Raw genomic sequence first — 19,875 nt, forward strand, 5'->3', positions numbered from 1 at the left:
TGCAAGTGGGTCTGAAAAGGATGCGGCACTTCACACCGTGATGCACAAAAGGCGCTACGCCTTGGTTTGTTGGCACGGCGCAGAGAAGGCGCCACTGACAGATAGTCAACAAACACGTGTTTATTAACATGGGATGCAACACAGTGCAACAGTCATGGCTTGTGGGCAAAGGGTGACCGCAAGACTGATCAGGTATGCACGCCTGCACTGAACATCATGGAACATATTCTTATCATGCCATGTGCATGAGGGAGCTTTCAAATAGGGGCCGCAAAGGTAAAAGAAATAGCGTCACCACCACTGCTCATGCGCAAGACGCAAAAAGCGTTTTGCGTTTGCATCGGCGACATTATTTTACCGAAATATCGCAGCGTCCCAAACTCAATGCAGAAGTTTTGCATCGACAAACATAGCGGCACCCATCGAAGTGGCAACTCTCACCGTGTACCACATTCGACCTAATTTGCTAAGACCATTCTTAACTATGCACTGCATGCAATTCTGATCGCAGCAGCTCTTTTGCAAAGCCCCACCATCACCCATAAGCATCTGAAAAGATTACGTTTAATCCTAGAATGTGATATCCTCCTTCGGCAAACTCTGCGGTATCATGCATATTCGATGAACAACGAAATAAAGTGCCAGCAAGACGGTACAGGGGCACTAAATTGTATGACCTTCAGAGAAAAATGTGCGAATGATGAACCAGATGACTCCAAAGGGCCCATAAGGTTTCCCACTATACAGTAAAAAACTCTAAGGACAGGCCTCTGCTTCCCTCTATGATGATGATAGCATGTTGTAGGTTTTGTTTTCAGTTTTGCTAGCTGCAAAGCATCGACGGACAGAGGGCTTCACTCTTTTGCAAGGTTTGGCCACTTTGGGGCAGGCTCAACGCAGTTTTCCACTGAAATGCTGTTTTGATGCAGGGTAGTGCAAACGACTGCTCTTAGCACAGTTTGGCGCAATTGGTACAGCTGTTGTACCACTGCAGAATTTCGACAGCCAGTAGCTCTTTGTATCATCGTGGGAGGGATGAAAACCTCAACAAAGTAGTGTGTGCGTGACCACAGTGAAGCTGAAGATAGTTACGAAGAAAAGAAAAAAAAAAGATAGTCAGTGTCAGAATCAGAGAAATAAAGCAAGATGGCTGTCACTGTGTCCTAGCTGCTCCGTAGGAGGTCAGTGCCTTGAGGAATTATGCCAAGCTCTCAGACAGAGCACCATCTATTGCTTCAAATTATTGTGCAACAAAGGAGGACCACCACAAACAGGGGCTGGGAAAGAATAATGTAACAATTCTATTTCGATGCTACTACTACTACTATTCCCTTTCACGCTTTAAAGGTCCAAGAATTGCTCCAACTACCTTCGGGCAGTTGTGAACAGCATATGCTAAGAAAGCGATAAACAAAAGCGAAAGCGAATTCTTAGATTATACCAGCCCTGCATTCTTATGGCACACTCGACTAGTCATTTCAGAGCACTCTGGTGGCGCTACTAAGGCCGTGCAAATCAGCTTTAAATCTCTGTTGTAAGAATAGGCAGACCAAATAACAGTAGTCATGCTTCATTATTCACTGATGAAGCCCCTGTGTGATCGCAGTAAAGCTTAGTTGCTGTCTTGCATGACCTTTGAAACACTGCTGGAGCACTCTGAAACAACCAGTATACCCTTACTGCCGTCGAGAACAAATTGTGCTCGACGGCGTCAGCGTTCTGCAAAATGCTTCACTGGCACGATAGGCATCCTGTAAACTATATGCAATGAGTGAACTGTGAAAACTACGATCACTGGAAAAGATGAAGAATACGATTGAGGAATCTGAAAGCACCTGGGCATCGAAGTAACTAGGCATCCTGCTTAAGGGATGCCAAGTGCAAAAAGAAAAAGACACTGACTGGCAATCTCCACAGCTAAAAAGGATATGTGTGCATTAGTTCGTGTTGCGCTTATACTTGGCTACTTGCTCATATCCCACCAGGACAGCAAAGTATTCCTGCACATTGATAACCCTACCATGCTTTTTAGTAGTGCCTGCCATTTCAGAGAATGCTGGCAGAACAGAACCAATTTCTGTGAAAATGTCAAAGCAAATGAGTTTCCAAAATTGTTGTTTTATTTGTGCACAGCACGGTGTTCCCACAATAATTCCACCACAACACACACACATCAAAACAAGAAACGTAAAAGCTATAAACAAGATCTCGACAGGGGTGCAAGTCTGGCAGCATAAAAATTTTCCTCAGTGCGGCACTTAGAAAGGCGAATGAATGCAGAGGCTCCTCGTGCAGTTCATTCATACTTCTTGCTAGTGCTTGGCTTCTCAGAGGGAGGGACATTTCCCAGCAGCTCTTCCTCAACATTTTTCATGGCCCACTGGTGCTCGCAAATCTCGAGGGCTTCCCATTCAGCCTGCAGCCAAAGGACATGTGACAAGTTTTAAAGATGGCGAAACAGCAGTGAAACTCACTCCAATGCAATAAAATTCAATCACTAAAAGTCACTCATAGCTGTATACTACTGAGACAGCACAATGTAGCGCACACAAAAGAAAAACAACGATGCGTGCCCTGCCTTTTTTTTTTTACATGTTATGTCACGCTGCCTAGGCATAGCTGTGAATCCGCATCAGCTTTGCCCTCCTTTCAGTCGTTGTGCACTAAAGCTGCTCTCGCACATCACTCATTTCTAGTTGTGCATTTTCTGTCATGGCACTTGTCCCCTTCAGGCACTCATTCTGGCCAACGATAACTTAGTTTCAATAACACCTTTTTGCACCTTAGGAATAATGAAAAACGTGGAGCTAAAGAATAAATTAAGAATTTCTAATTCTTCAGCGAGGTTTACAATCAATGCGAGAACTCTCTACAGGAATGTCGGATAAGAGTACCAGCAATCTCGTGTCTAGCATACTTGGGAGAAAAAAAAAACCTATCCAGTCACTTGAAAAATATTCCTGATGGACAGCATTGTGAAAAACAATAAAATAAGTGAACCTGCTACATCACGACATAATGACATTGTGAGCAAACACTCGGCCATCTACCTACCAGCTAGTTTTACTAAAGCAGCAGTGTGGCCGTTTGGGCTTGCTGGGACAACATCTTGGTGAATCGCAGTTCAGATATGCACAAGGACAGAAGAAAAGAGATGATCGACGAGTGCTACTCTGTTTTAGTCTGTGCTTGTGTATATCTGCACTGCAATCAATTACTAAAACACTATATTAAACTTGCAGCACAGGTCCAACCAGAAGTGTTTTAAGATGTGTGCGACACATTTTCTTTTGTTTATTGTGATTTTCATTCATGATATTGCTTTTGAGGCACTATATTGGCACACACAGCTGTGCACACAGTGCCTGAAGCTGTTATGCAATATGGTGTGCCTTTCTTTTAACTGTTAGCAAATTGGATCAGCAACGACGGCTTCTAGATTCACACTGTTTTCACCACTCCTCTCCCATGTTTATATTCAATTTACTAATTTTCTCACTCACGAAGCATTCCTCTCAGGAATAATCTGTTCCACTGATTATTTTAAAGCACTGTAAATTTAGTGTGATTCATTTTGTGCCTTTAGTGTGTCCCTTACAGCACAAACTATGCCGTACCAAAAGCCAGCACGCACCATCCCAAACTCAAAGTTGAGAACTTCATTTCTGATAACATGAGCATGCATTCACTGCTACATAATGGTTTATCGATGGCACACACAGCTTGTTTTACCTGAGCATCAAATTCCCAACGTCACAATAAACAATGATTTAATCATCTGATATTTTCTGAACGATTCCCTCTCTTGTTTCATGCATGGCTAGGAGAAGCTTGAGAGCATTGTGAGAACACAGTTCAAAGTCTTTACAAGACAATTCTGCAATCTATATTTAAATATTTGTGCAACATTTACGTACATTGTGTAACCAAGACCACTGTATTCAAATATCTAACTCACAGAGCTTGTATATATATAACTGGTCTTCTTGCATGACCTCCGCTGTTACATGTTACTGCTTCTAGGATGGTCTAACTTACATAAAGGAATGGCCCAATTTGCATCCTTGTGAGTTGCACACGTTAGCAGCCATGTTACCTGAAGACCCCCACTATGGGTAAAACTGTGGTAGTTGAGCGTGCACATAAAAGCAGTTCATTAGAAGCACACGCTGTGCCTGTCCCAGTTTGTACGCAATGCTCACAACTTCACTTTCTCTTTGTTGTTAAGTAACTTGACAAGGAACGAAACAACCGGGGACTTTCAAGGCTCAGCTGACAGGCACTGTAATGCTAACAGACTAATGCCAGCAGGTTTAGATAGCGTTCCTGTGGAAGTTCAAAGCAATAAAGTCTGCAAAAGGGGGGCTTTTCCTCTGCTCACCTTGAAGGCCTGCTTGGGGTCTGGAGGCATTGCCAGCGCAGCGCCAGACATCTGGTCCTGCATCACTCTTGTCTGGTCCGCAGCTACACAAAGTACAGGCAACAAGTCTATAAGTACAGTCAGCTCTCTAATGTTGTATACGTTTGAACCTCATTATAAGCGTACCTTCGTTACATGCTTACATTTGCAAAAAAACTGTATTATAACAAACACACCTCACAGAAAAAACTGAAAACAGCACAATAAGACTTAACCACACTGTTATGCCACTCGGGCTGAGGCTGTGTGTAAAAGAATGAGCAATAATATAAATAAGTGGAGCAGCTCACCATTATTTTCTCCAAGCACCAAGGCGTAGATGCTACGTAGCCCAAAGACATTCAGAAAGTACCACGATGCTGAGCTGACCCTGCACGGCAAAATGAGAGTTCGATGAGGACAGCTTTCATCCGAGAGTATAATCTGCCAAGAACGCACTTAGGTTACGTTCTGACTATGCACACAAAGCTGCAGAGATTTCACAAGAAACCCAAGTGCAAATGTAAAAAAAGTGCAACTATTTTGTTCGGGGTGCAGTCGTATGCTGCGAAAAATACACAACACTCACAACAAACGTGATGTCTGTTACTTTTACATCTGGCCTGTATGCAATGGTGGTCCATGACCACTTCAGGCATCCCCATTCAGAGCAACAGCTGGCCAGCCGAATTGGCACAGGGTTTGGAAGTAATGGCTTTGCACAGGAGCTTCTTGTCTTTCGCATTTACACTGCATCAATGCTGATATTTCTGATTGTGTTACCTCCTTGACTGCGCAGATGTCAATTAGCTAACTTGTAGGTTGACTGGCTGGTCATAAAATACGTAAGGCACGAAACTGCCAATCTGAATGAGCAGCAAGCGTTACTAATGCACAATTAAGCGAATACGACAAAAGTGCACTTTTCAGACTGTAGTCTGAAAATAGCATTACACTGCAAACAACAGGGAAACAAACAGTAAGCTTAGCAAACGATGGGGTTTCACATTCAAAAGGTCAACATGGGGGCCATGAGAAATTCCACTATGGAGCGTGCCATGCACATATTTCCCATGCAGTCAGCTGTGCTATATTGACAAACCCCAGAGAAAAAGAATTGTGTACACTACATCGACCAGTGCAATGCACGTGGGCCTGCATATATTGCCCAATGGACACACAAGTTCATGACATCTGAAAATTCCCCTAAGAACCACACGGTACCTTCCCTGGAGGCACAAGTTCCACTTGAGAGAGGAAAACAAAGACTTCCAATTCTGATGCATTTTCATGAAATACACATTTTATGTCAATTCCACACCACATATATAAAATTCACAGGCCCTTTTTTGGGAGTTCAATATAAGCAGGTTCAACACTAGTGACGCATTCATCAGCAAGCGCCTTCCAAGGCTATAAGAATCAGTTTACTCATGTCAAAAACGAGGATAATTACATATGTAATACAGAAGAAGGTCCCGTAGTTAGTAACTGAAATGGGGCCTTCTGTGCATGATGACAAGAATTATGCAAAGAACAATGGCAACATGTAAAATTTACAATAATAAAAGCTTTTTAGGAGACAGCATAGAAAAGCAGCAATTGAATGTATTAAACAATAAGGTTATGGGTTAGTCAATAATAGAGAAAATTACAAAAGACTTTCTTCAAAAATGGGAAAGAAAAGCTACACTGAAAAAGGAAAGTTGGAGGAAGCTAAAAGAAAGTGCTTAAGAGGAAGCTTTAGCTCGGGTGCTCCTATCTAAATACATGTAAAAGGAGAATTCGTTTTTCTCGGCAACCACTGCACCAAATTTGACGGGGTTTGCTGCATTTAAAAGAAAAACTTAAAATCTAGTGACTGTTGGTTTCGAATTTTTGAGTTAGGTCGTAAATCTTTTATTAAAAATTGGCAAAAATTGAAAATTTTCAAAAAACGAAACTATCAAGTTTACAACTCTGTAACTCAACCACTAAAAATGATAATACAATTCTGTGAATTGCATCTAATAGTACATCTAAAGCGGACAAAATTGATATGTTACACATGAATATAAAAAAATTTAATCATAGAGAAATACAACTTTTGCAAAACCGTTGTAACCAACGTAACAAATTCACGTAAGATGTAAAATGACATATTTAATTGTCCGCTTTGAATGATCTAATGGATGCCGTTTACAGAACCGCGATATCAGTTCTTGATGCAGAGCTATGAATTTGTAAACTTCGTGCTTCTATTTTTTTCAAACGGTCAAATATTTGAAAATCGTTTTAAGAAAATTCAAGCCCTAAATCGAAATTCCGCTTCCAACAGTCACTAGAATTTAACTTTCTTTTTCAAATGCAACAAATTTCATCAAAATCGGTCCTGGGGTTATCTCATAAAAACGTTTTTGCGTTTTTACATGTATTTGAATAGGCCGCGTCGGAGTTGGGCCCGAGCTAAAGCTTCCTCTTAAGTTCTGTATGAAACCTGTGAGCTTTCAGAAATTTTAAAGGAAATGGTAATGTGTTCCAAAAAGATAAAGCTGAAAAATGTAATGACTGCTTGCCGTAGATGGTTCGAATGCTGGGTAAAATGAAGTTCATATTCACGACAAATGTAGTATTATTTGTATTAAGATATTTCTTTCATATAATGGTTACTGAAATATTGTTTAATGCCCTAAAAATAAAAATGGCAAGGTTATATATTAACAAGGTCATCATCATCAGCCTATTTGATGTCCACTGGAGGATGAAGACCTCTCCCTGCGATCTCCAATTACTCCTGTCCTGTGCCAACCAATTCCAGCTAGCACCTGCAAATTTCTTAATTTCATCACCCCCCCCCCCCCTAGTTTTCTGCCGTCCTCGACTGCGCTTCCCCTCCCTTGGTATCCATTCTGTAGCCCTAATGGTCCACCGGTTATCTTACCTACGCATTACATGACCTGCCCAGCTCCATTTTTTTCTCTTAATGTGAATTAGAACATCGGCTATCCCTGTTTGCTCTCTGATCCACACTACTCTCTTCCTGTCTCTTAATATTATGCCTAACACTCTTCATTGCATCGCTCTTCACGTGGTCCTTGTTTTTAAGCTTCTTTTTCAGTCTGCCCCATTTTCTGCCCCATATGTCAGCACCGGTAGAATGCATTGATTGTACACCTTTCTCTTGAATGATAATGGTAAGCTCCCAGTCAGGATTTGGTAATGCCTACCGAATGCGCCCCAACCCATTTTTATTCTTCTGTAAACTTCCTTCTCAGGATCAGGGTCCCCTGTGAATAATTGACCTAGGTAAACATACTACTTCACAGACTCTAGAGGCTGACTGGCAATCCTAAACTGTTGTTCCCTTGCCTGGCTATTGATGATTACCTTTGTCTCCTGAACATTAATCTTCGACCCCACTCTTATACTCTCTCTGTTAAGGTTCTCAATCATTTGTTGTAACTCATCCTCAGTGTTGTTGAACAGGATAATGTCATCTGCAAATCGAAGGTTGCTGAGATATTCCTAAGCCTTCACAGTTTAATAGCGTGAATAGTTCTTCCAAGCAAGCAGTAAATAGCATTGGAGAGATTGCGTCTCCTTGTCTGACCCCTTTCTTTATAGGTATCTTCCTACTTGTGGAGAATTAAGGTAGCTGTGGAATCTCTGTAGATACTTTCCAAGATATTTACGTAAGCTACGTAAATTATGCCGTAATTATTATGTAAATTATTATGTAACAAGATCAGTCGCACTCAAAATATTATGTGCATGTAATAACTGATTAGTGCTAGTGCTATGAGATGAAAGTGTTATTAAACAAATAACAAATAGCTCAATTTTGAATGACTTGCAATGATGTTAGGTGACTATTATGTTTCTCCATGATTCAATGTTATAGTTAATATGAGAATGAACAAAAGCATAATAAAGCGACATGAGAGTAGAAAATGAGAAATATGGTTGTTCAATAATTAGGATGCGTATTCCATATGTGATTTCCTTTTTTACGTTAGCTATGTGAAGGTGAAATTTAAGGTGGCCATCAAATTCCACACCTAAATAGCAGCAATGATCAACTGCTGTTGTTAGGTGATTGTTGATGTAAATGGAGTGAAGGTGCTCAGGCAATAATTGCTGATACAAGCTAAAGACAACAAAATTGGTCTTATTATGGTTAATCTGCAGCTTATTATGTTAACACCACGTGGAGATTTTCACAAGATCTTTGTTAAGCTTACTTGTTAGTGTTGTTACACAATTGTTAGAACTAGATATAGTAGTGTCGTCAGCACACAGAATTCACTTCGATGAGGAGAGGGAACTAGACAGATCATTAATATGAATTAGGAAAAGTAGGGGACCTAGTATTTCTCCTGCGGTACACCTATGTTGGTACTAACTTCTTTAGAGTAGCATCCAGACATGTGAATGACTCGTTTTCTATCCTGTAGGTAACTACAGATTAGACGTAGTGATGGACCAGTTATTCCAATGGCTTCAAGTTTAACAAAAAGAATTGTGTGATTATTAGTGTCGAAGGCTTAAATAGGTCAATAAATATACATGCTGCAAATTTACCTTCATCAATCACTTTTTTAAGATAATCTGTAAGAGCTATAGGTGCTATATTAGTTGAAAAGCCAACCCAATTAGTTGAAAAAAGCCAATTAGTTCCAAGCTGTGCTCTCCATAGACTTATCACTGTGCAAAGAAAAAGAGCTCACCAGGAGGCATCCAGTGACATGAGCTCAATACCACGCTGCAACATGGGCTTGAAGCGCAGGGTCAGTGGGAATGGAACCTTTGCTGCAATTAAAGTGCCACAAACGCTCAGTAAATCCACACATTTTGGCAGATTTGTAGCTGGTTGTTGTAGTTTTGTGAGATATCACTTTTCAGCTTCTGGACAGACAAGGTGCTTCATCTAATGAAAACTGGATTCTAATATATATGTGCATATTCGTTGGACTAGAAGTCAGCACGCTTCATCTCACCTGGAAAAAGAAACTCTAGGCATGAGTTATCTCAGAAGACCAAACACATCAAGAAACTCGCGATTACATCTATTCAGGCACACAAATTGAAAGCTTGACCTCTGCTAAACGACCTGTCTTGCAATCTGCCAAGTGATTTAGTGATTTCACTTTCAAAGTGAAAGCAAAATATACAATGTAAGAAGCTGACGATGTTAGGACAACTTTTTGTGCTTCACTTAGGGCTCAGGGTATCTACCATGCTGGAAAACCGGCAATTCTCAGGGATTCTGCATTGTCTGGAGATACTCAGGGAAAACTCTGGGAATTTGTGCTTACATCAGGGAAAATTAGCTGAATTTTATTGAAAGGGAACGAAAGTCTCGCTAATGCTGGCTCGAGTAACAGAGAGGAATCATAACGAATCATCTTTGACGCTGTGTCGTCGGCTGGAGGAGTTGCCAGTCAACAACCGATTTTTGGCAAAGGCCCGATAATGTGGACGGCTTCGCAGCACCACCACTTACCCCATAGTGTCGATGTATAAGAACGTCTGAAATTTAGGATGCAAGAGCCCTTCGCCGTCCTATTATCCGGACTTTTTGCCGTGACCGCAGGTCCGAAACGGCATTAATCAAAACCACCACCGCCGCCATTTTGATTATCTCGCACGCGGATCCGCTGGCAGCCATAGCCACCGCGGCAACGCTACTAATTCGCCGCTGTCAGCAATGGCGCCGACTCTGCCTTTGTTAATCCTCGCGATTGACTTGGAAGCACGGCGCGTTAAATAAGGCCGGTTCCCAAAAGTCAGCTTCGCCTCATTACGGCAATGTTACGCGGTGAAGCATACGCGAAGTATTGCGGTGAAGCTTAAGCGTGGGAAGGAGCGATTGTCACGGGTCACAGTATGTATTCCTTAATTATACACGCGCGCACCCGCCGTCTCCTGTCACAGTACGAGCACCGATATGCCTAGCGAGGCCTTCAGGCATTCAGAGCTTTTCGGACGTGCCTGTGGCGATTTGAGCCCTTAAGGGCAGTAAAAGACATGCATTTATTTTTTCGGACTGCCCGATTTTTCGGACGTTTCCGCGGCCCCTAGAGAGTCCGAAAACTCAGACGTTGACAGTATAACTTACAAAGAGGATGCTTCAAATGGTCCATGGGGCGAACACGAGGAGGAAGGAGGACGAGAACAGAAAGGGCCGACACATTAAGAATGAAAAGGAAAGGAAGGAGCCTCAAAAAACAATGTGTTGGCTGATCCTGAGATGCAGGTGTCCTTTATATGAACCAAAATAAACTCTTTAAAGAAGTGAAACACAACACTGAGACGTTGTGCATAGGCTGAGTGTAGATCGGGACAGTTGTGGTTGACTTTCCAGCTGGTGAGAGAGAATCTCACTCGTGACAAAGTTCAGGCCTCATACCAATGAGCTTGCTATCACTTTTTTTTTTGCTTCTGTATGCATCTCTTTTATTCATATTTGAGAATGTTTGACTCAACTTGCAATGGGCTTTACCATATTTCTTGAAGATATTTTATTCACTGTGCATTTTACTAATGCCTCCCTTGTTTTTCCTTTTGAATAATGTAAACACTACTCCTCACTAGTCAAACTGGATTAAGTCGTCTTATTTTTTTAACGTGCTTACTAGAGAGTGACAGCATCGGGCGACATGTGTCAGTCCTTCTTGACATAAAACATTTGTTCTGTGTTACTCGGAGAATTTCGCAAAGGCACTCAAGGAAAACCTGGAAAACTCAGGGAATTTGGAAATACCAGCTTGGTAGACACCCTGAGGCTGTTCTTACATTCATCTACATGTTAGGTAAAGTGTTAATTGATTCAATCATATTCGCAGCTAAGCCAGCATAATCTTGACCAAGTCGGACTTCTAAATCTTGGTTGTAGCATCCACAACACTGGCCACCTGGAGGTGAAGTCGTTCAAAAGTCAAGCTACTTGCTCTACACATTTGGCTTACACATATTTTTGGCTTACAATGTTCCTGTTACACTTCACACACATGTAGTTACCACTGGTTTTACATATTTTTGCCCTCTTGCTACTAAACCTGTTTAACTCCTGGTTATGTATGTGATACTGATGCTATGTGCAACTACTGTAATGACGTCTCAAAACACCTTTCATTGTAAAGTGAGTGATACTTATGTGGTCACTTAAAATAATAAGTGAATTTTACTACTGCAATACATATATCAATATTTTGTTTGCTTACTTTAGTTTACTGCTGTTGCAAGAAAGCATGTTCTGCTGTAATTCTACACACTGCCATAGATGCCTGTCACTGTCACATGGGCCCAGTAAAGTTGCAATAGTGAATTTTAGCCAAACTGACGATCCAGTTTATTTCTGATAAAACTCACTGACTGAGTGCTTGCTTGATGACTGGTTGATCAACCTCAGCCTCTGCACTTCACCTACTTGGAAGCTGAACATTAGACTTTTTCAGAGGAAGCACATTGGCTATTGCCCTCATAAAGCAATTGCACTTTCTCATCAACCCATTTTCTGAAGAATGCTGATGTCCTGATGAACTAATGTGCAATTAGTAACTAGGTGATCAGCAACTACCAGGCAGGAGACATACTGGTGACAAATCCTGAGAAGGTCCAGTTGATCCAGCCACCAATGACAATCATGGGCAGGACATTGGTCAGGTTTCCCTTCAGCATGTCGGTCATCACTGAGGGATCAGTCATCGGGTTCTGCATGACAGGCGTCCGCTTCTGCGTCTTGAAGTAGCCAGTCTCCTCATTGTTGAAGAAGTTTTTGCGCATTAGGAAACTCTGGACAAGGAGACAAAAGAGAAATGTCACACCGAGTGCCATGCCTGAAAAAAAAAAGAAATAATGCTAATAATGTTGATGTACGGTTTTTGCACAGGATAAAGTGAAATATTGAAACAGTAGGGGAGTGCGAATATTTGAAATTTTCGAATACGAATTGAATAGTGTTCTGTTCGATTTGGTCTTCAAGTTGAATGGTCACTAAATTTGAACCTCGCAATAATGAAATCACTGGAGAACGTGAAAAAATTCGGTTTCACGAGAATTTCGTTGTTGCAAAATGAGACAGCACAGATAGGTAATGCGTCGCAGAACGAAACTTCACTGTCAAAATTCCATTAGCCTACTTTGGCAAACTTTGCTCGATGATATAGAACGGCACTGCCGTGGAGCAGTATTCACGGCCAACTGCTTTCAGAGATACAATCACTTTTGCGAGATTTTGCGTAACTCGTCACCGGACGCAGAGCAACAGCGCTCCACACAAGCAGCGGCATTTCTCCAGTGCACGTTGTCACCCGTAGATGCCAGCACATCCGGTGCCGAGTGCAAAAGTGATCGTATCTCGTATATCCGAAGGCAATCGTTCGAAATTACGGCCCCTTCGCGCAAATCTATGTCCGGTGTCAAATCCGCATGCAATGTCTGTCAGGTGGCACCTAAACCGGCGTTCTTGAAGAAAGGGATGCGTATTCCCGGACGATCGCTCAGTCCCGGCCCGATGCATGGCACTCCATGCTGCGACTGCCATCTCAAGCACCATAAACAATTCTACGTCGGTGGGACGTGGATTTCCTTGTTTTTGCTGCATTTCGCTCCCCGAAGCGCACATTAAGCACTGCACTAGGTTTGCAAGAACCGTCATCGGTAGCATGTCGGTAGCAACATGCATGCCCCTTCAAACACATGATCATCAAACAGGATGATGGCCATGACGTGTTTCTGGCGCACGCAATCGCTCCCGGCACTTGGCTGTTTTTGTAAACAAAAATGGCGGCACCCACACAAGTGTAATGTGTGGCCATTCTGCGCAATTTTAGCGCAAAGCAATCGCATTTGAGCACATTTTGGAGCCTGCTAGCCTTGCGCAAGTAGGTAATACGTGGGGTTACATTGTGGAAAATTTCGTTTATGTGCGATTGTAGTACAGCAACATTTCGTTGCCGAGAGATACAAAATGCACTGAATCCTATAGGCATTCACCGGGAATATAAAAATATTTCGTTGTTTCGCGGCTTCGTTATCACAGGTTTCGATTGTATTCATAAATGCAAACATTTTTCGAATGCTTTCAGAATATTTTAACAAGTCAACTGTGCCCGAATAAACATAAAATTGGAACAAAGGTATGGTAAATTTCTACTTCCATGGGCATAGTATAGACATAAAACATGAGAACTTGCATAGTGGAGCAGGCTACGTCACTTGGGTAGCCATACTTTAAAGGCTGCACAGCAATCATTCCCACACTGAAGAGCCCTCTGCATGCAAAGAAACTACTTGTTTGTTCCTAATGTTCCATTTGTGCTTTTATTTTTATTTATTAATTTCATACCGCAGATCAAGAATCGGTCCAAGCAGCACAGGTACAAGAGGCAAGATAAAAGTGCAAACATAAAAGATAACATCGGAAAACATTACACAAAATGGAAACAACACCAATTAACAGTAGACACTACCCATAAACAGTACATACCAAGAGAAAATATAACACAAAATAGAAACATAACACGAATTAACTGTACGTATCAAGGCTCTAGGTCACAGAGAATTGGCTAAGATCAGTTAGACGGTTCCATTCTAATACAGTACGCAGGAAAAATGAAAACTGAAAAGCATTAGTTTTAGCAAAATACAGGGTTAAAGAATGGGTGTGATGATGTTGTGTATGTTTAGTGGACAGAGGAGATAAATATGCATGCAGGTCAAGGGTTAACTCATCATTAAAAAGTAGGTAAAGAATGAGGGGGTTCATTTTTCGTCATAGTTCAAGTTCTTCAATGTTGTTAGCAGCCATGAGTTAAGACGGCGAGTGTAATTTTAAATTTAGAACAAACAAACCTAACAGCCTTCCTTTGTACAACATCAATATTTTTTTTTTTTTAATTTTAGCTTTAGTGAAGGGGTCCCATACAATATAAGAGTATTCTAGTTTAGGTCTTATTTATGTAACTGAGTAGTTTAATGTTAGGAGAATTTCTAAGCTGATGTTTTAGAAAACAACTTACAGAAGGTGGCAGAACATATGTTGTCTATGTGCAGGTTCCAAGAAAAGTCATTAGTTATTGTCATGCCGAGATATTTGCAGTTGGCTACCTGTTGTAGTGATGTTGAGCCAAGGGTATACATAAAATCAAGAGGTGTTTTTGTACAAGTTACACAAAGATAAACAACGAGAAGAAGGGGGTTAACCGAGGAGCCCGATATTTATTAATCATAGCATAAGAAGCCAACAAACAAAGACACCAAGGATAAACATATTTTTGTGTGTTTAGAGCCGTACCATGTTCATCACACCAGTTTAATATGTTATTAAGACTTAAATTCAAATTCTGTTGATCATTAGTACAAGTAACTTGATGAAAAAGCACACAATCATCCGCGCAGTCTAATTTGAGTTCCTGGTAGTACTACGTTAACAATGTCGTTTATATAAAGTAAAAACAATGGCCCCAGAACATTGCCCTGGAGCACACCTGTTGTTCCAGGAAGAAAGCTCGAAACAACGCTTGATAACATACTATGTAATGACAGAAACTTGCTAACTTTAAGAATACTGGGATGTGAATATTGTTTTATATTCATTATAATAATGGCTGTTCAGTATTTCAAATCTATTCAATAATCAATTCGATTCACTTCTGGCACTATTCAATTGGTATTCAATTCGGTCTCAAAAATCACTACTCGTGCGCCCCTACGAAACAGCAACAACAGATACTTAAAAAGGCCCTAGGCCACATTAAATCAGCAAGACTTAAATAGTTGGTTTAAGACTTTCTCTACATATCTCAGGGAATCCTTCAAAACAACCACTGCTACCATCATTGATAGAGTTGCCCAATCTGTAAAAGGGACGCTAAAGAACTCAAATATGCAGCCTTCGGTAACTTGCGTTGCCTTTTCCTGCACAAAGTGATCCTAAACAAACACACATACCATGAAATCCTCAATGTTATCACATAGCCAAATAATATCATGCTCAGCATGAGCTACAACGTGCAAGCACGTCATGGCAAAGCACTCTCCTAGGTTGGATAGCGGCAGCGATTCACACCATGTTCCGAACTTAAAGGGAGAGGGTTCTGCTGTTGTTTCAAACATTGCCCCTTCATGCCTGCTTTTGCTCTCTCTCCCAGGCTGGAGGATGAAATCTTTGTCAAACAAAATAATCCTGAACAGAATAGAATGGTGCCCACCTTTTACGTGAACTGAGTATCATTTATCATCATCATCAGCCTATTTTATGTCCACTGCAGGACGAAGACGTCTCCCTGTGATCTCCAATTACCCCTGTCCTGCGCCAACAGATTCCAACTAGCGCCTGCGAATTTCTTAATTTCATCACCCCACCTAGTCTCCCGCTGTCCTGCACTGCGCTTCCCTTCTCTTGACACCCATTCTTTAACCGTAATGGTCCACCGGTTATCTAACCTGCGCATTACATGACCTGCCCAGCTCCATTTTTTTTTCTCTTAATGTCAATTAGAATATAGGCTATCCCCGTTTGTTCGCTGATCCACAGCGCTTTCTTCCTGTCTCATAACGTTACGCCTAACATTCTTCGTTCCATCGCTTTTTGCATGGTCCTTAACTTGTTTTCGAGCTTCTTTGTCAGTCTCCAAGTTTCTGCCCCATATGTCAGCACCGGTAGAATGCATTGATTGTACGCCTTTCTTTTTAATGATAATGTAAAGCTTCCAGTTGGGATCTCACAATGTCTGCCGTATGTGCTCCAACACATTTTTCTTCTGTAAATTTCCTTCTCATGATCAGGGTCCCCTGTGAGTAATTGACCTATGTAAACATACTCCTTCACAGACTCTAGAGGCTTACTGGTGATCCTGAACTCTTGTTCCCTGCCTGGCTATTGAGCATTATATTTGTCTTCTGCATAATAATCTTCAACCCCACTCATACTCTCTGTTAAGCTTCTCAATCACTTGTTGTAACTCATCCCCAGTGTTGCTGAACAGGACAATGTCATCTGCAAATCAAAGGCTGCTGAGACATTCGCCGTTAATCCTCACTCCTAAGCCTTCCCAGTTTAATAACTTGAATACTTCTTCCAAGCACGCAGTGAATAGCATTGGAGAGATTGTGTCTCCTTGTCTGACCCCTTTCTTTAAAGGTATGTGTAGAATTAAGGTAGCTGTGGAATCTGTAGATATTTTCCAAGATATTTATGTAAGCATCTTGCACTCCTTGTTTACGTAATGCTTATATCACTACTGGTATCTCTGCTGAACCAAATGCCTTTTCGTAATCTATGGAAGCCATATAGAGAGGCTGATTGTGTTCTGCGGATTTCTCGGTTATTTGATTGATGACATGGATGTGATCCATTGCAGAGTATCTCTTCCTGAAGCCAGCCTGTTTCCTTGGTTGACTGAAGTCCAGTGTTGCCCTTATTCTATTGGAGATTATCTTGGTGGATATTTATATATATAATTATGGGGTTTTACGTGCCAAAATCACTTTCTGATTATGAATATTTATAAAATACTGGAAGTAAGCTCATGGGCCAATAATTTTTCAATTCTCTAACATCTCCCTTTTTGTGGATAAGTATAATGTTGGCATTCTTCCAGTTCTATGAGACCCTTGAAGTCAAGAGACACTTCGTATAAAGAACCACCAGTTTTTCAAGCATCATGTCTCCTCCATCTTTGATTAAATCAACTGTTATTGCATCTTTTCTTGCCGCTTTTCCCCATTTCATGTCTTGCAAGGCCCTTCTAACTTCATCACTAGTTATAGTAACCTCACTAGTAACCTGCTCATTATGGCTTCGAATGGAGGTACCGTGGCTGCTCTGGGTGCTGTACTGGTCAGTATAGAATTCTTCCGCTGCTTTTACTACATCTTCAAGATTGCTGATACGCATGTGAAAATGAAAACTGCTGTCAGTCAAGAATTTCACGCTTGATTTATCAACCCTCGATGCATCATCACACAGGTTTCTGCATTATCGTTCAATGCCTACATTTGCCCTTTCTCCTTTCCTGTGTGCATTCAAAATATACGCAATATAAATGTCACTGCGAACTTGTAAACTCTTTATCTACAATATTTCACAGGTTGAAGTGCGTAGAACAATGAATGACGCATAGATCGCATGAACATGCCCATAATCTGTCCTTATCATTCTTGTGAGACCAATACTTTGTGCACTAAACTGGGGGACAGAACAGGCATTAAGGGGCAACATTCAAAATGGGAATAGCAGAACCCTCTCTGATCAGTGCTACTATCCAACCTAGGAACACACTTTGCCATGTGCTCATGCATTATAGCTCATACTTGGCATGATAGCACACCGCACCTGGGATGCAAAATTCAAAAATGGAAGTTTGGCCTTCTTCATCTCACCTCTTAAATTTCCGTTCCATAAAAGTAACGTGGAAATAGTCCTGAATGAGTAATCTGGCAGTCTACTGATACTTTAGAGTTCTCCGCATCTTTTTAAAAAAATTCAAGGAGCTAAGATGGGCACCTTGGGTAAGCATTTTTCAAAAGTATACACTTGAGGAAATCTTAGACCACTATGATATGCAACCTAAGTGCAGTACAGAAAGTAAGAGGGAAAAGTAAGGTACTGCAGAATAACCATACCTGCTTTGGAATGTACTTCCCATTTTCACGAAGGAATCTGCTGCGGATAAGTGCTTGACTGAAAATAAAAAATAAAATGTGAATAATGCACACTGCTTTACCGCTGTAGTGAAATATTGAATTTGAGAAAAAGTCAACAAGAAGTCATGAACTCATTTCATTTGTTTCAAATAGTGAGAGAAAAAGATGAATAAAATTGCAGGTTCTGTGCTGCTTTTTAAAAAGAGGTCCTGAGGGACAAACAAAAGTTGCTTGAAATCAATACAGATGAGAAGTACAAGACTTTTGGGTATCCATTTGGAGTTGGTAAAGCTCTTCTATGCTGCCCCACGTAACCACAGTTCCATTCAGCATGCGTTCGGATATTTTTGTTGTAGACGACGACCACAAAATACTGATTTCTGTTTACGCTTGCCAAATTGGTCGTACAGGAATGTATGGGAAATGATGCTGAACAGCGGTAACATGCCTCACCGTAATTATTCCATTTTTCTTTTTTTCGCCGCGATGCTATTTATTTTTCTCTCTCGGCCTGAACATTTTGAGTGCGGAATTCTTTATGGAATATGGCGAATTTCGCGGCTGAACTCCCGAGCGTGCTCTGTCTTCATGCGACTAGAAACAAGATACATTCGCTGCTAGGAAACATTGAAGTCCATTATATTGCTACGAAACAGTATCTGCGATGACGAAGAGGCGAGCAGTGTGAAGACGACGACGACGATTGGAGGCTAGCGCGGGCTGTTGCCTTTTGGCCAAGTGCGGCGTATTCCTTGTAAATATACTTGTACATAGCTTTTCGTCTGCGTCTTCCTACGTAACGTATCTGGTGGAGGTGGACGTTCCCTGTACCTGGTCACGGAGCTTCGCAGTGGACGGAATTTGATCATCCTTTCTTCGAAGCACTTTTTTTTTCCTGCTGGCATAAAGAAACGTCTAGGAAATTAGGTTTCTGCTACCGCGGAAGTCAATTCACGTATACATCGTTTAGCAGTCGTGCATCCGCTTCGTAAGCTCACCTGAAAATCTTGCATAATCAAGCATGCAAGCACGCAGTGTTCTCTGTTCTCTTCCAGAAGCACTATTTAGAAAAAAGAATTCTCGACGAGAAAAGCTCACAAAACCAGACTACAGCGACTTCACACGCGCCCAGCGGAAGATCTATCGACTTCCAAGAGCGTTCCTCACCTATCCTGGACTTGTTGCAGCTCCACTTTCTTGGTCGAGGAAATCAGGATGGACACGTAGTGCCTCACTATGCCAATAAGAAAAGTAATTACTACAATGGGCAAGAAAACCCATATCCTAATGTCGGGATCGAGCAACAGCTCTGCCATGTCTGAATTTAGTGCTGCCGATGTCGAGTGAGATCCCGTTGCCGCACTAGCAGACTAGCAGCAAGCACTTGTCTGCAGAGAAGAGAAACCTGTAGTATAACAGGATAACAACCTGAAATAAAGTTAAATAGTTCTTTTTGTGCTTGAACTCCAAACGTAGTAATTATAGACTAAGAAACTTCTCCAACTTATCTTAATTTTAAATCATGCAACTAAAATTTAAAAAAAAATCCGACCTTTACGTGTCCCATGCTTTGAGCATTTGTTTCTAATAAAGTGTCAAAAGAAGAGCAAGTATGAATATTATATAAATGATGTTGAGAGAATGAGCGAGTACGTAGGCGACGGCTACAAACATAATACGGCCGGGCAACAATGGTCGCACGTTGTTTTTGTTATTTTGTGTTGTTTTTAGCATTGACGTCGTGCACTTGCGAAAACAAACAAAAATGTACACAAAAGGGAAACAAATGGAGGAGAGCGTTTCTTTTTACGTGCTTCCTCCTCGCCACCCGAGTGGCCTCGCTCACG

At 41.4% G+C, this 19,875-nt stretch overlaps 1 protein-coding gene across 3 annotated transcripts; it reads right to left on the reverse strand.

The window, feature by feature from the left end:
- Nucleotides 1-2,098: 2,098 nt before the first annotated feature.
- EMC3 (ER membrane protein complex subunit 3) lies at nucleotides 2,099-19,382 on the reverse strand. 3 transcript variants are annotated; one of them, XM_055068561.2, is made up of 8 exons: nucleotides 19,027-19,153; nucleotides 18,860-18,923; nucleotides 18,008-18,065; nucleotides 11,974-12,172; nucleotides 9,106-9,187; nucleotides 4,711-4,790; nucleotides 4,382-4,464; nucleotides 2,099-2,416 (listed from the first exon to the last, which is right to left on the reverse strand). In XM_055068561.2, the coding sequence occupies exons 1-8, from the start codon at nucleotides 19,049-19,051 to the stop codon at nucleotides 2,297-2,299; spliced, it is 711 nt and encodes a 236-aa protein (XP_054924536.1). In that variant the 5' UTR covers nucleotides 19,052-19,153; the 3' UTR covers nucleotides 2,099-2,296. The 3 variants fall into 3 exon arrangements, with proteins under 3 accessions (XP_054924536.1, XP_054924535.1, XP_050030780.1); XM_055068560.2 differs by having other exon boundaries at nucleotides 18,860-18,926; XM_050174823.3 differs by lacking the exons at nucleotides 18,860-18,923; nucleotides 19,027-19,153 and adding an exon at nucleotides 19,196-19,382.
- Between the last annotated feature and the right edge of the window lie 493 nt (nucleotides 19,383-19,875).

The sequence above is a fragment of the Dermacentor andersoni genome, chromosome 9 (assembly GCF_023375885.2).
Source record: "Dermacentor andersoni chromosome 9, qqDerAnde1_hic_scaffold, whole genome shotgun sequence".
NCBI lineage: Eukaryota > Metazoa > Arthropoda > Arachnida > Ixodida > Ixodidae > Dermacentor > Dermacentor andersoni.

What these genes read in the sequence shown, in the direction of transcription:
- EMC3 (XM_050174823.3), bottom strand. Translation starts at nt 19,344, where the DNA reads ATGGCAGAGCTGTTGCTCGATCCCGACATTAGGATATGGGTTTTCTTG. An exon ending in CTGCAACAAGTCCAGGATAG is followed by an intron (nt 18,066 to 19,195) that starts GTGAGGAACGCT and finishes TTTTATTTTCAG; the next exon opens with TCAAGCACTTATCCGCAGCA. An exon ending in ACCCCAAGCAGGCCTTCAAG is followed by an intron (nt 2,417 to 4,381) that starts GTGAGCAGAGGA and finishes CTTTGGCTGCAG; the next exon opens with GCTGAATGGGAAGCCCTCGA.